The sequence below is a fragment of the Emys orbicularis genome, chromosome 6 (assembly GCF_028017835.1).
Source record: "Emys orbicularis isolate rEmyOrb1 chromosome 6, rEmyOrb1.hap1, whole genome shotgun sequence".
In the NCBI taxonomy this organism is placed as follows: domain Eukaryota; kingdom Metazoa; phylum Chordata; order Testudines; family Emydidae; genus Emys; species Emys orbicularis.
The window spans coordinates 68,650,796-68,667,386 of NC_088688.1; the positions used below are offsets into that span (position 1 = coordinate 68,650,796).

At 39.1% G+C, this 16,591-nt stretch overlaps 1 protein-coding gene across 1 annotated transcript in view; it reads left to right on the top strand.

Moving 5' to 3' along the window:
• FER (FER tyrosine kinase) overlaps nt 1-15,837 on the top strand; it is a 409,588-nt gene extending 393,751 nt beyond the window's left edge. The window contains exons 19-21 of the mRNA XM_065406919.1: nt 5,554-5,708; nt 13,808-13,930; nt 15,495-15,837. Of these exons, the coding sequence (XP_065262991.1) occupies nt 5,554-5,708; nt 13,808-13,930; nt 15,495-15,637 (421 nt within the window). The 3' untranslated portion in view covers nt 15,638-15,837. The remainder of the gene's footprint in view (nt 1-5,553; nt 5,709-13,807; nt 13,931-15,494) is intronic.
• Nucleotides 15,838-16,591: the final 754 nt, after the last annotated feature.

Sequence of the window (16,591 nt, forward strand, 5' to 3'; positions counted from 1 at the left end):
TGAATATAGATGAATACCTGTTTACTGAAAAACAAGTGCCATGTTTTATGGAGAACAAATCTCTTGTAAAAACCACTGAAGCTGTAACAGTTTACAGTGCATTGTTGATAATGTTCAAAAGATGTGTAGCTAGATCTGAGTTAGATTGCTTTCGCAATAGAACTGTAATCCTGCTGTCAGAAGCCAGGCATCTTGGATGCCACAGCAAAGTCTAACTTATAATAAAAGATTTGACTTAGTTGAGGAGTGAAGAATAATGCCATTATTTCTGAAGTAGTGTTGTAAATGAAGGCTTATAAATGAATGATTTATCATAGCAGAAGCTGCGACACACAAAGCATGATGTAGTCAATAGCTGCCACATACTAGAGATAAGAAAGACCTGAATTGATCATGTAGAATTTTCAGTTTTATATCCTGAATTTTAGTGCTCGGTACTTGCATGAACAGATTTTCAAACTTACAGTGCATTATGCTAGACTGAATTCAGGTCAGGGAATAAGTCAAGATTTACTTTCTCCACTTGGATACACAGAATCAGAGGACTGGAAAGGACCTCGGGAGGACATCTAGTCCAGTCCCCTGCACTCATGGTGGGACTAAGTATTATTCTAGACCATCTAGCTAAGTGCTCTGATTGTCTAACCTGCCTCCCTAGGCAATTTATTCCCGTGCTTAACTACCCTGACAGGAAGTTTTTCCTAATGTCCAACCTAAACTGCCATTTGCTGCCATTTAAGCCCATTGCTTCTTGTCCTATCCTCAGATATTAAGGAGAACAAATTTTCTCTCTCCTCCTTGTAACAACTTTTTATGTGTTTGAAAACTGTTATGTCCCAGTCTTCTCTTCTCCAGACTAAAACAAGCCCAATTTTTCGATCTTCCCTCATAGGCCACGTTTTCTAGACCTTTAATCATTTTTGTTGCCCTTCTGGACTTTCTTCAATTTGTCCACATCTTACCTGAAATCTGGCGCCTGGGCTCATATTTAGTTTGAGATCTTCTATGATCCCCAGATCCTTTTCTGCAGTACTTCCTAAGCAGTCATTTCCCATTTTGTATGCATGCAACTGATTGTTCCTTCCTAAGTGGATGGAATACTTTGCATTTGTCCTTATTGAATTTCATCCTGTTTACTTCAGACCAGTTTGTCCAGATGATTTTGAATTTTAATCCTATCCTCCAAAGCACTTGCAACCCTCCCAGCTTGGTATCGTCTGCAAACTTTGAGCGTATTCTCTATGCCATTATCAAAATCATTTTATGCAGATATTGAACAGAACTGGACCCAGAATTGATCCCTGCAGGGCCCCTTTGATATGCCCTTCCAGCTTGACTGTGAACCACTGATAACTACTCTCTGCCACCAGTTTAGTCTAAACTTTGTAATACTAAAAACCACCCTTTTCCACATCACTGAACCCCCATAACCTGCCTCACAAATAGTAACCAACATGGTATATTGTCTTTTGGGATCCCATTTGAGGGAAATCCTGTTTGGTGCATTTTATACAGAGAACTAGATGGATAGGATGTAGATAGTGTGCTGGAAGGCTTGCTACCATAGATCTCAATACATCCAGGATTAATTCTGATTTTCTCTTGTGCCGCTCCTCAGTCTTTCTGCTCCTTGCATCTTCCTGCACCAGCCTCCGACATGGTTTTAGAACCCACCTCCAGGGACAGGCGAAAACAACGGAAAGGAATGAAGGGAAGAGAGAGCATATGAGACCCCTCTGCAGAGTAGGAAGGAAGATTTGTGTTCCTCAGTCCAAGCAGTGGAACAGCCTCCAGAAGCACTGAAAGAGAAGAGAGAGCAGCTAAGTGCTCTGAAACAGGCCAAGTAAATGCCATTTCAAACTGACAGGCAAAGATAAAAGTAAATTCCTAAACAAGGGGCCTCTGATGTGAAATGGGGCTACAGGTCCAAAACAGGGTAGCTGTAGCAAAGAGGTCTATATCCCACAGCAGTAGAAAGGAAGAAGATTATCTCCACAGGAACAGTGAAAGTCATGGAAGGAGTATTTCAAAGGCAATGGAGCTAATATTTCCCAGAATTCCTGCTTTTGTGGGATGTCAGCTTTAAGTTTACTGATAAATTAGTGTGGCCAGATGCACTTTGGGTAGTTTTATGTGGCATCAAAACTTGTCAATAAGAGTGATGAATACCCAGTAAATATCTCTAACATGGGGCAGATGACATGCTGATATGGCATCAGACCTAATTCCGGATTAGAAGAATGTCTGTGAAACAGTGAAGAAACTGTTTGGTATATATTTCACTGAAAAAACCTGAACAGCCCCCCACAGAGCAAGAAAGGAAAACATGAGGATGTAAATTTCAATTTCATGAGGCTCAACAAAAAAGCTACTCCCATCTGACTGTTCTCCCTCTCCCACACAGACACACAAATAAGAAAACCTGGCAGGTCTCAACAGAAAACTCTGAGGACAGGAAACAAAGGGAAAATGGCATGCGGAAAATTTAGTGAGACTACCCAATGTTCATGGAAAATGTGCCCAGCTTAAGGAGCTAAATGTCAGAAACATCAAAAAAAAGGACTTTATGCAGAGTCTCAAAGTAGATGGAGGTGATAATCAGTGAAAAAAGAACCAGAAAAAGTGAGAAAGATATCCACAACAGACATGGCTACAGAGCTACCAATGTTTGATGGTGGTAATGCTGAGAATGAAGTTGTTTCCTCTACCACTACATCCTACTGAGGGGCGTCTTATTGAAGGTCTAGTAGTGGATTCAGCAGCAAATTTAAGGGATCTGAAAGTTTGAAAGGGCCTTGTGCTTGTGGGAAATTAAAGCAAAATTAGCTTCTTGGCTGTATGTGAATTGGAGCACCACCAGCAAAAATTTTGGTCCCACTCTCAATTTGAAGAAATCAAGATTAGTGGAGACACTGCAGGCCTGAAGGACATATATCCACACCGTGTAGAGGTCAAGCATAGGAGTTTATTACACACAGTGCTGGTGGAGTGTCACCTTGCTTATTAGGCTCAGAGACACTGTCAATCAATTGATTACAATAGAATATATAGATTTTTCATGGGCAGGGAAAAGTGACGGGGTAGGCAGTTCCAAACCCCGGGATAGGTTTTGCAGCAAGACAAGATAGCACAGTAGCCAATGGTTAACAGGTTACATAATGTCTCCGCCCATGGTCTCAAGTTAGCAAGTTAACATTTAATTAATACTTTGATAAAATGTTATTAGTATAAAATATATATGTTGAATTCTGATTTGGGGTCCATAGGAATGGAGCAACTCCTTTGATTGTCCAACAGGAATGGAGCAACTCCTTTGATTATCCAACCCCTTCCGAGGGGGTTAAAGCAAAGAAACAGTGAAAGTATATGGCAATAAAGATTGTCTTCTGTGTGTCTTAAGGCAAGGCATTGGCCCTGGGAAGGGGGGTGGAAGGATGCCATATCTTATACTGACATGTGCCAACTTTTCATAAACTCAAGATTAGATCTGTGGGAAGAACGACTCCCTACAGAAGAAACAAACACAATAGGAACAGGGATTCTTTGTTCAATCTGCAACTCTGAATAAGACACAATTATTTAGTTCTTAGCTCCACCACTTGGCAATTTGCTGACCAGGCCTATCTTAGCAAGCAAGACTTTCTGTTCACCCCAGCTTTCTCTTAGCTGATCACTGTTTGCTAGGCCTCTGGTCTCTTGACCATACTCTGGACTTTGGGTCTGGAAAAGAGCTGGCACAATCCATATACCAGGTTGTTATATAAAATGCACATGGATTTTAACCCTTCAAGGCCTCCATTGTTTACATAGTCCAAGAGTGTTACAAGAGCTTTTGAACTCCAAATCTTATAATGGATTTGATGATGTAGAAGAGAATATTTTGCAAAGCAACAGCTTCATACATTTGTCTGTCAAAGAACCTTATTAATATAGACATGCTTAGCTAAACTACAGTAGTCATATCCAACCTCTTCAAAATGACACGTTAACTTTAATTTTCATGAAAATGGACTCCTAGATTTTCAGCATAATTATACCTTTCTTTTTCTTTTTGAGTAATTTAAAAGAACCAGCTATTACATAGAAAACATACAAATTATGTGTCCTGATTGTAAGTATAAAATAGTAGTAATTTTTGTAAGTAGGATCTATTTCAGATATTCAGGGGCAGGAAGACCAAACATCAGGCAAAAACATAAGTAGCTCAACATTACAGCCTTTTCTTCAATTTAACCCCAAAATATTTTTAAAGTTCAGGAATGATTCAGATAAAGAGATTCCTATGTTATCAATCAGCATTTCAGACTTCCTTCCAGAGATTGCCACGCTGATTTGTTTCACTCCCTGCATTCACCTCAGGTGAAATCCTCGCCCTGTTGAAGACAATGGCAATATTCCTATTGCCTTTAATGAGTCTGGGATTTCACCCTCCACTCTTGAGGCTCTTTGGGACACTTCTTATGGAATTGGCTATAGGTACCAGAATCTCTTGATTTTTGCTTTGCAGTTCTCCTGTCCATACCAGTCACAGTACACTCTTATACAACTTGAGATGCCTCTGTCAGTGTGTATTTCATAATTTATAAACAAAGCTGCATAGTTCCTGAGATGGGGTCTAATTCTGATAATGAACCGGTTTTAAAACTAGTGTAACTTCATTGACTAAAGGGGAGTTTCTCCTAATTTACCCCAATGAGAGATTAATAGGCTCAGGTACAGGGATGTATGGATGTTTCAAACCTCCTACTGGTTGTACAGCTTCATAGGAATAACATAATGGTGAATTTTAAAGCAAATTATAATTTAGAGTATTAATTATCTTCAAATAAACTGTTGATCATTATGTATAGCAACCTGTTTGTTAGCATATGATCTGTCTAAGATGAAAACAAATCTCATAAATTGTTGGTAAAGACAGCTTTATAAGGAATTATTGTTGATGCCCCCGTTTGTAGTTTTCTATACTAAGGATCTGTTTTCAAATAATTTTTAATATTTTTTTCTGTAAAAAAATGTTGGCTGTAGGCTGTGTTCATAGAATTTAAAATATAAGGCCTGAAATTATGCTCCTCTGATTTTTGAACTGAAAATAACCTTTATTTCTGTGGGGAGGGCTTTTACTTGACCTTTCTTCCATTTGAAGTGATCAGGTAGTATAGATCAGCTTCATTTTTTTTAATTGAACCCATAGTGTTGACCTAGCTGTGGTAGAAATAGTTTTCCAGCCTCTCTAGTTCTTTTTATGGTTGTAGGAACAAGCGTTCCAGCTTTGTCTTTGAGCTGTGTTACATTCTGCATCAAATTTGGTCTGTTGGCATGTAGTGTAGTGCAGACAAGCCTGATGGGCAGTATGGGCACAGCACATTATCGCCTTGTATATGCTTATTTTGTGCACCAGGAGCCTTGCATGCATCACTGGTGGATAGATTTAGTTGTAATAGAAAATATGTGGGAAATTGTTGAATCTGTGTTTCTTCACCATCTCCGTTATGAACATAAAAACAATGCTTTTAAATTTTAAAGGGATGTTTTCTGTATCTTAATCTAACTCAGGGACCTTGCTGCAAGGAACTGCCTGGTAGGTGAAAATAATGTTCTGAAAATCAGTGACTTTGGAATGTCCCGTCAAGAGGATGATGGGGTATATTCATCTTCAGGCTTAAAGCAGATTCCTATCAAATGGACTGCTCCAGAGGCACTCAACTATGGTAAGGAGATATTATCTTTAACTTTTTATTGTAGAAATGTACTATGTAAGATAAGGTATAGAGGAAATACACTATGGTCTGTACACAAATATATAGTCTTCCTTGTGGTCTGTTTAGACTAACAAACGTAAAACATTTCAGTTTAAATAAATTAACAATTCAGCCTTATTAAGGTTATGTCTTTTACTTCATAATGTAAGATTCCCCTTTCCTCACAAAAAAAACAAGAACATTTTTCCCATCCACAGAGCAAAAGTCGAAGTACTTAAATCCTGCTGATTTAACAATTAAAATGCCTGCATAATAATGCTCTGGAGCTAGAACATTACAGTAGACTACCTAGTCATTCATGCAGATGATGATCATTAGCAAAATGAGTAGGCAAGTTCCTCAAAATAATGGTGATGATTGATTTAGCCTTTTATTATGAAAACTAGAGATGCTTTTAACACCTGAGAAAACATTACATAAATCCTTGTAGAAGAGGACGGGATCATAATTGATTATATATATTTTAAAACTTGTAGTTCTTGTAACCTGCAATTTTATGCATGATTCTGCTGTTGTCAGTGAAAATAAATAAAACAGCCCTATTTGTGGGTGGGGGAAAATGATCCATAACATGGTGGGTAATAGCTTGAGAACAAAAATAGAAAAAGCCAGATTGGAGGGAGGAGGAGGGTTAAAGTGAAATTAGAAAGCAAGTTCTAATTAGGAAAAAGGTAGTTAAGAAGCAGCATGTGAGCTGCAACATTGGTGAATGGTGTAGTAAGTGGATTAGATCTACAAAGGAATTTAGGTGCATAACTGCCACTTTAGTCACCTAACTACAAAATTTAGATCCTCAAAGTCTTTGCTCAGCTGCTGCCTAAGTTTCAGCCCATAAACTCCCGTAGGCACCTAAGAATCTGCCAGTGAGCATGCACACCTATGTCCTCGTGGGACCCTCAAACTAGGCTTTCCACTTTATCTACTGCATATCTGTCTCCCATTCCTGGTGTGTGGGCACCCCCCTGCAGTAGCTTGGAACATTTTCACTAACAGTGTCTGAAGGGGTCATTATTGTGCGCTTTATATCCTCATGCTCCCTTCCTGAGGTCATAAAGAGCACAGCAATCCCAGCTGCCATTCAGTTCCTTCAGATTTCCATAGGCAAAACAGAACATCATTTAGTGTCCCTTTTGTAGTTTCTTGTTAGTGTAGCTTTAGTGTTACCGCCAGTAAAACACACATGTATGAAGAGAGTTACAGTTTAACTTTATTTTTCTGACTATAGTTTGTGTATTGAGATTTTAGTTAGGATATGGCAGAATTGAGATCCCCAGACTTTAAATTATAACCCTCTTGTGGAGGGTGGGGGAAAGGCCTGTTCCTGTACTGGACATACATAATTAGTGAGACAAGATGGATGAGATAATATCTTTTATCTTCTGTTGGTGAGAGAAACAAGCTTTCATAAGAACGGCCATACTGTGTCAGACCAAAGGTTCATCTAGTCTAGTATCCTGTCTTCCAACAGTGGTCAATGACAGGTGCTTCAGAGGGAAAGAACAGAACAGGTAATCATCAAGTGATCCATCCCCTGTCGTCCATTCCTAGCTTCTGGCAAACAGAGGCTAGGGACACCATTCTAGCTCATCCTGTCTAATAGCCATTGATGGACCTATCCTCCATGAATTTATGGAGTTCTTTTTTGAACCCTGTTCTAGTGTTCGCCTTCACAACATCCTTTGGCAAAGAGTTCCACAGGTTGACTGTGCATTGTGTGAAGAAATACTTCCTTTTGTTTGTTTTAAAGATGCTGCCTATTAATTTCATTTGGTGATCCCTAGTTCTTGTGTTATCAGAAAGAATAAATAACACTTATTTACTTTCTCCACACCAATTATGATTTTATAAACCTCTATCATATCCCCCCGAGTCATCTCTTTTCCAAACTGAAAAGTTCCGGTTTTATTAATCTCGCCTCATATGAAAGCTCTTTCATACCCCTAATCATTTTGTTGCCCTTTTCTGAACCTTTTGCAATTCCAATATATCTTTTTTGAGACAGGGCGACCACATTTGCACATAATATTCAAAATGTGAGTGTACCATGGATTTATATAAAGGTAATATGATATTTTCTGTCTTATCTATCAATAAGACCAGGAATAGAAGAGCTCTGTGTGGCTCGAAAGTTTGTCTCTCTCACCAACAGAAAAATGAGTGATTATTTACCTTACAGTAAATGAGATGTCTGCACATGTGGATCCCACGACCCACTCTCCTTCTTCTCAGCTTAGAGTCTTATAAATTGGATTCTGGGTGGCGAAGGATATATTTGGCACTTGGGATCACTGTTAGCTTTATGCCTTTGGGAGAGGGAACACAAGGACATGAAGAGCACAAGCATGACTCCTATTGGACACTACTAGTGAAAATGTTGCAAGTTACTGCACTGGGATGCCCACACACCTGAGTGGGATCCACATGTGCAGAGCTCTTGAAGAACCACAATTACTATAAATAACTGCTTTTTTCCCCAACCTCTCCAGGCCGATCTAGTCAGTGTTGAGAGAGACCACCTAACAGATCAGGCCACAAGCCAACGAGTAGTGATTATCCTTATAATGTTTAGCCAAGTGATTAGAACATTCACCCAGTATGTGGGAAGACAGGACCCACATGCAAATCCCCCACACTGTCTGATGCAGATCAGGGATTTGAACCCACATGTCCTACCTCTCAGGAGAGTGTTCTGAGGTAAGAGATTATTGTGCGTGGGACTGTCACAATCTCTTCTAGTGAAGCGATTTCACTTTGAATATATAGTCATTGGAGCAGGGATTGGAACCCAGGTCTCCCTCCCACCTGTCAGGTGCGTGTAGGGTATTCTAATGTGTGTGTCTGTCTCTCTCTCTCTGAGGCTCTCCTTTTGAAGCCATTCCACTTTATAAAAATAATTATAGTATTCACTAGGCCAGAGAGAGAGTTAGAATGACTATAGCCGAATTGTGAGGGTACTCATGGGGGAGATCCAAGTTCAAAGTTCTGTTTCAGTTACAATTTATACTAAGTGGAACAGTTTCAATGGAGAGAATGAGAGCAACTAACTACAGACTGCTCCCATAGCTCAATAGTTAGGGTACTCTCCTGAGAGCTTGGAGATGTGGATTCAATCCTTGCACCACCTCAGGGAGATTTGAATCTGTCTCCCACACCTTAGGTGACTGCTCTAACCACTGGGCTAAAGGTTATGGGGGGAGGGCCAGTGCACCGCCTCGTCGTCTTTTTTTTTTTTTTTCCCCTTTGCTTACAAGAAAGGGCTTTGACTTCTAACTCAAGCAGAGGGTTCCTGGCTGTGAATCCCAAGCGGAGATAGGTGCTTCCCTCCAATGTGGACTGTTTTGGAGTGGGACTTAGGCTACACCTTTCTGTTTCCTATTGACTAGCATATGTAACTCCCCCCTCAGCTTGCTGGCTTTTGTGGATCTCATTTGTAGGTGCCTAACTCACCCCCCTGCATCACATAGGGAGCTGGACTGTGGATTCCACTTTTTGTCACGGCACCAGGTTAGGCATTGCAATGTTGAACCTAAGTGTCTTGAAACCAGTTTTATGTTTAAAATTTTAAGTGAAAAATTAAACTATTAAATCTTACAACTGAGCTTTATGTAAACATTTCTCCTGTTAAAGTTTGTGATAAAGAAAATGTATTGGAAGCTCTCATCCTTTGATTATATTACAGTCCCCATGAGTGAAATTCACTCCTTTGAGGTGGGCCTTTGCATCACTATTAAATGCTGCATAAACCCACACAATAGGGTTTAAATAAGTCTTGTGGGCCTTATACAGGGGTGAATTTTACATTGTGAGACTAAAAGCTTTCCCTCTGGAAAATTAGTAATATTTGCTGGCTCCACCACTGGTCAGTATCTGTTCTACTGTTTAGCTTGCAGTGTTGTTTGTGTTTTATTTGTTCATTCAGTTCTGGAAAGTTTGGTCTTTTTATTATTTCAATAAGTGTTTACAGTTAAGTAGACAATAAAATATAAAATCATTGCTACACTAGCTGGAAAAAAACTGGCAGCCTGGGGAATAGGAACATAACTTTCAACTGACTAACAAGAAATAGTTTTTTTTTAAATGATGTGACCGTGGTTAGGGACAGTAAAAATTACTGCAATGACTCTTTTTTTCCTGGTGAAACATTGCTAGGGAAAATCAGGGATTGGGAGAGGAAATGATTGACAAGTCTTTGTAAATTCAGTGAAACAAAATATGAATGAAATATGGCCTAAGGTGCTAAGCAACAACAGGTTTCACTGGATGCTGTTGCAGTTGTGGGCTTAACACCTCTGAATACCAGTCCATCAGTGGATAGGGTAGTGACTTGGCTTTTAGCAACATTAATTTTTGGCGAAAACTCTAGCAATGTTCATTCATTTTCATGTATCAAAGTGCCTGCTCCACAGGCCAGCTCAGCACAATGCCACCACATCCCTGAGCTGTAGAGGTGCTTCTGCGGGCCTGGGGAAAGGAGAGGCATTCCTTGTTGCAAGAGTATATGAAGAAGTTTCCTCACTTGCTGATTGGGTTTTTTTCCCCACATTGTTCAAATGTATATTTACAAAGGTGTGGTTTATCATTTGCCATTCATATGAAAATTACATGCAGGATACTTGTGCTCATACTAAAAACTATTACATACATGTTGGGGTATCACTGAGAACAACAATGCGAATGAGAATTATCCACTATCTAGAATAGGTCTTTCAAAATTGTTAGTTTATTCCATTTTCACTATATAGGGGAAGACAGGCAGGAATAGTTTGATTGTAGTGTAAAGGTAATACTTTAATTTAAACTTAGACTGTAAATAGTAGTATTCACAAGGCCAAAAAAATTGAAGGTATGTTTTCAGACAACAATAGTAAACATTTTAGAATGTAGACACTGAATAAAACAAACAGAATAGTTAGGAATACATTTTCCATGTGTTACATTCAGATTACGGTCATGAGACTCCTCAGGTGAAAGCCTGACCCTAGTGAAATCAATGCATGTTTTGCTGTTTACTTCAGTAGGATGAGGATTTCAGCCCTGTTTGTATTTGGAGTTGCATGGCAAAAGAGTTACTTGTCAAAGTATCTAGTAAAATTTTATATGTTGGTCACAGTGTGTTTTTTGTGCTTTGTTTAACTGCTCTTAAAAAGTAAAATGTGTATATTTGTTTAATGTGATCTTCCACTATAATTTCTTCAGTTCTTTACAATGCTAATAAATAATCATATATATAAACAGCATGCCCTTTCTCAGCCCAGCTATTATCATACTGAGAAAGGTAATTGACTCTGCATAACTTGTGCTTTCTTAAGAAACTAATTACTTTTAACTTGTATCCACTGAATGACTTTAATGAAAAGTGTTAAATTACTGGATGCCAAACTCTGAAGAGAGTTGATATACAGACAAGAAAACTAATCTTACCACCAGCAGCACAGTGAATGTCCATAATTACTATCTACTAAGCAGGCAAGCTAATTTAACACAGCTGGAAATGAAATTTAGTTTAAGTGCAAACTGAACTTTCTGACGTCAGATGGACCCAACTGTCATTATCATTTACATGTACTTCATTTAGGCTGGGGAAAAAAGAAAGGATATGTTTTTTTCCCCTAGGTTTAAAATGATTAGCTGAATATTTAGCACTCAAACATCAGCAGCATGACACTGGCAAAATGGCAGTGTTGGAAATGGGGCAGAAGATACATAAAGGAGAAATGTTTTGGGTTTTTTTTTGTAAAGCTCAGCGATAACGGATGCAAAGATGTGTTAAATGGATTTTCTCATTGCTGTTGGCCTCTGTAGTAATGTTCTTAATAATAAAAGGACAGGTCTGCTTTTGAAAAGACAGAAGCAAATGTATTGGTTAAGATGATATTTTCAGAGCCCCTATGTTTCACTTCACTAAACTGGCTTCTTTAGGTACGTGATTCCCAGCTTGGGTAGACATATACATGCTAGCTCTACTTGAGCTACCACGCTAAAAGTAGAAGTGTGGCTACAGCAGCTTGGAATAGCTGCCCAAGTACATACTTAGGACAGCGTTGTACTCAGGCACTGCCTATATCACTGCAGCCACACTGCTATTTTTAGCATGCTAATTCGAGCAGCGCTAGCACCTATGTGTCTACCTGAGCTGGGAATCACACCTCCAACTACTGTGTAGACATACCCTTAGAAAAGGTGTTCAAACCTGGAGAATAGAGTTATACCCTATGGCCACTGTGGTGAGATACTGTCTTTAAGGGCAAAATTCACAAGGGGACTATAGGTATTGCAACACTGAGTGTTGCAGAGCCCTGCTGCCTAGTGGAATTCACAGCCCTGAGGTAGGTGCCAGGCTCCCCCTGCCTTGTATAGGGAGAGTTAGGTACCTAAGAAAGATTCTCAGAAGTCAGCAAGCTGAGGGGGGAGCCACCTAAACTAGTCAGGAATGAAATGCAGGGAGGCATAGGGCCCAGCTCCTCAAAGGTGTACAGAGGTGCCTAACTCCCCTTTGATCTGGGCCTTCGGCACCAGACTGACAGGCTGGAGTGAGGCACATGTCTCACCGGTGAACCCTCTTCTGGAGTTAAGCCCTGTCAGCCCTACGTCCCTGTATCCTATAACACAGGGGTTAGGGCACTCACCTGGGAAGAGAGACCTGAGTTCAAATCTCTGCTCCAAAATCAGGCAGAGTAGGGATTTGAATTTGAGTCACCCAAGTGTGCAGGGCCTACAGCGTTAGGTGACAGCTGAGCAGGAGTTTGGTGACTGTCAGTCATGCCTAAAGGGACAGATTCACAAAGGGACTGCGGCACCTAAGTCTTAAGAGCTCTCGCCTTCTCCACCTAGCATCATCGCTCTTATCCACCGTGCCTGCCTTTCATCCGATTAAGACAGGGGCTGTAGAAACAGACAATTTAATTTTGAAATTTGTGTTCAAAAGCACAGTTGGAGTTTTATTAGTAAAAACTATAGGCTGAAATTTTCTAGACTGACTAGTGATTTGGGCTGCTTCCATTTTTGGATGACCAGCTTCAAATATTGTAAAGGAGTCTGACTTTCAGATGGTAGGTGCTCAGCACTGCTAAAACCCAGGCCCTCTTCACGGTAGCTCAAGATGAGTACCCAAAAGCACTTTGGAAAATTTTGGCCTTTTCTTTTATTAACATGTTATGGGGAAAACAGGGTCTCTACAGTTGATATAGCTTAATGGATAAAGTCCTTTAGATTCTTCATTCCAGTGTTGATGAGAGAAATTGTTTTGTATTCTCTGAACAATATATCTCACCCATTGTCCACCAAAAAAAAATATATATATATGGGGAGGGGGTATATGGAGAAGGTAGCTTTTTAATGTAAACAAAAACAATCAGTAGACCCTATAAAAGCACTATTCCATGCGCTGTGCTGATATCATTCAATGCTGCTGGCTCACAAAGGCACTTTTACATGATAGTGTGCTTTGCAATATCAAGAAGTTGTTAACAACCATGTCAATTTTAGCTCTTTTCAGAATACTACTTGCCATGGCAAGTTGGGGGATTGAAAAAGAACAGCTGGTTAGTAAAGTACAGTACCTTGTAAGAGGAATTGTGAACAAGGAAGAATAAAAAAAAGTTAACTGTCCCTCACCTTTTAAATTTATTTTCTTTCAAAGTTTGCTGGACAGGAGAATGGAGAAGGAGACCTCAGTTCAGTTGGAAAACAAAATAGCAAAAATCCAGCTCATTTAAATCTTCTCTGTCTCTTGGCCCTGGGTAAATTTGCATCTTTACTAGCATAACAAGTCTGCTCATCAAATCACAGAATTGCAAATTTTAAATATTTCCCTTGATCTAAGATAATTGATTGTTAATCAATCACTTGAAAAATGAGATCATTGGTATGGTGTATCGGAAGACTATAATGCTCAGTTATAATGCTTTAATTTCACCTTGGCAAGGGTACCGGGAATGTGCTGTCATTACTTTATTTAAATAAAATTCTTACCTTGGTTCAGGGCAGCATATAGTACATCTCAGAAATATTCTTTGAATTTATATTATCCACTTTCTCTCCTTCCTCAGGGAGATACACTTCTGAAAGTGATGTATGGAGCTTTGGGATCCTTCTTTGGGAGACCTTCAGTCTAGGCGTATGTCCATACCCTGGAATGACCAACCAACAAGCACGGGAACAAGTGGAGAAAGGTTAATTGTTATTATTTATAGGGTGCAGCCACGTGCAAGATATACTTCATAGATCTGTAGGAAGACAAGGTCCATGCGCTTAACAAAATAGACAATGTGCAAATGGGAAGTGACAAACAGTATGATCAAGCAACTTTAGCAAATGTCCTGTTTGTTGTCTGATCTTCTTTAAATCACTTGCTAAGAGCTCCCTGTGAGGAAGATTAGGGTTTATAGGCCTCCTGGAAGAAGAGTGGGATCTTGAAGGATGAGAGGATACAGGCATAATTGATTGAATCCGCAAAAGGTTGAGGTACCGTGTAGGGCTTTATGGAAGAAGGCATGAAGGTTAGAGTAGGAGGGAACAGAAAGGGGGTGGTTAGTTGCGAGGCTTGGGCAGCACAAAGGTTAAACCAGAAGATGCTCTTGTCAAGTAAATTGCTCCTATTCTCAGTGCTAACATCCCAAGCTGCTGGAAATACCGAACACACTACTTGTCTGCACTATCTTTTGTTAAAGCTTTTGCCTTTGGATCAAAATTTAAGAACAAAAATAGTGAACAGCTCCATTTGAATTGGCTTAAGTAGTGGAACCAGCTTTTCTTTCACAAAGTAATCAAAAGTAGATAACTCTGATTAAGATATTAGGTGTCTGAGTGCATTCCTTGTTCCTTCCCCCAATCTGTGCCCACAACCTATATCGACAGACATAGGAGTCATATCCATAACATGGATTTTATGTGGCTTTACATTTGTAAAATGTATTGTTTTATCTAGTGAGTGTTAACAAGGCCAGAACCCGGGTTACTCTTTTGTGCCTAGTATGTGAGCAATTGTTGACTTGCTTTACTGACTGCCTGGGATCCTGCACTCCAAGAAGCCAGAGACTTCATTTATTTGGTCACAATATGGAAGCAGGGAGCAAACAAAAAAAATTTGCACAGTGGAAGAGCAGAAAAGAGGGCAGACAATAGAATTGAGGAGGAGACGTGGACAAGGGATTAGAGTAAGGAGGGACAAGAGAATAGGGGGAAAGAAAAATGAATTAGAGGCTGAAAAGGGGGCTTATTTCTTCAATATAAAAAGAGGCAAGGGAAATCAAAATGGAAAGAAAAGAGTGGGACTGGGAGATGGAAGGAATAAAGAAATGGAAAAAAAGGGGCAGAAGGGAAATTCACACTCAACCTTAAGGTAAGTGTGTTTTAATTTGTTAGCATTCCTGTAGTTTATTGGATTTTCATGACACAAAGATTGGACTTGACATGAAGAAGAGGAGCCAGTCATTTTCCTAGGATGAGGAGAGCGAATTTTTAGGCAGTTGGAGGAGCATACTGACAATTTACCTTTCCCAATCTGAGCAGTGTTTAGTTTGCTAGTCAAGCACTATAACTTTCATCATGTGAAAATCATCTAATTTATACCTAGGAAATGCATAAATCTGACCTTATAAAATGTTGTATGTAGTGACCTCAAGGAACTTTGCTCATTCATTTTTAATTATAGTTCCTTATTATTTTTTAAACATTTGTTCAATTTATGTTATTTTTGCATACTAAACTTTTCCCCTTTTTATCTTTGCATGTCAGGATATCGAATGTCAGCACCTCAAAAGTGCCCAGAGGAAATATATAAAATAATGCAGAGATGCTGGGACTACAAACCAGAAAACCGACCAAAATTCAGCGAGATTCAGAAAGAACTATCTTCAATCAAAAAGAAAGTGACATAGTGATAAAGTAGTGCCAAACCCAACCTACAGAACTCTGTTTTTCAACAAAGTAATATTTTTCCCTCAAACACTGTGCGTTTATACCACATTATCTGCAATATTCTTCTAGGGTTACTTTTTAAAATTAACTCTTTTTTATATGTGTGTGTGCGTGCGCGCGCCATCTTGGAAAATGTCTAAGCATACATTAAAAAGAGACGATTCTGCCAAATGTTATATATCTAGTCACATTAACACTGTCATTTAGGATACATGTAAATAGAACATCACATACTATAGATTTAAAGGACTGTGACTCATATCTATTTTACAGTGATAAACTGCTAGTGACATTTCCTAAAGGTTTTCTACTTTATGCTGCAGTCTTAATTTGCTATCTCAGTTGCAGATATCAACACCAGTGGCACTAAAACATGGTGGCTGTGCCATGTTTCTGAAGACCTTAAATCTGAGGACCACAATTTTTGAATAGTATTTCAATTAGGAACTTTATATTTTTTAAATCATTTCTGCAACTGATATTTTAAATGATATATTGCTCTAAGAAAGAACATCAGTTAAGATTCTGGATGTGCATGTATTCTTTTTAAACAAAGAAATCCATAATTTTTTTGTAGAATAATATTCACATCATTTACAAAACACATCCTTAGATTTCTTACAGTTGCTCCCATCATAGTAAATATGTTCAACTTTGGACATTACTTGCTGCTTTTTTCCTGTGAAAAATTAAGTAGTTTATCAGGAATCTTCATGCACAAATCACCTTTGATGGGCTAGGTTTTTTCTAAAAGGCCAACATCCAGTCTTGTGTGATACATATTTGTCAGGAAATACTCCAAATCATCTGCCTTTCAAAGTACAAGCAGAAGAAAACCACGGTTAGTTTTGAATGTACACATGTAGAAAAGAGGTCAGCAGGAAGCAAGTTTGAGAACGAGAGTGGCATGTAAT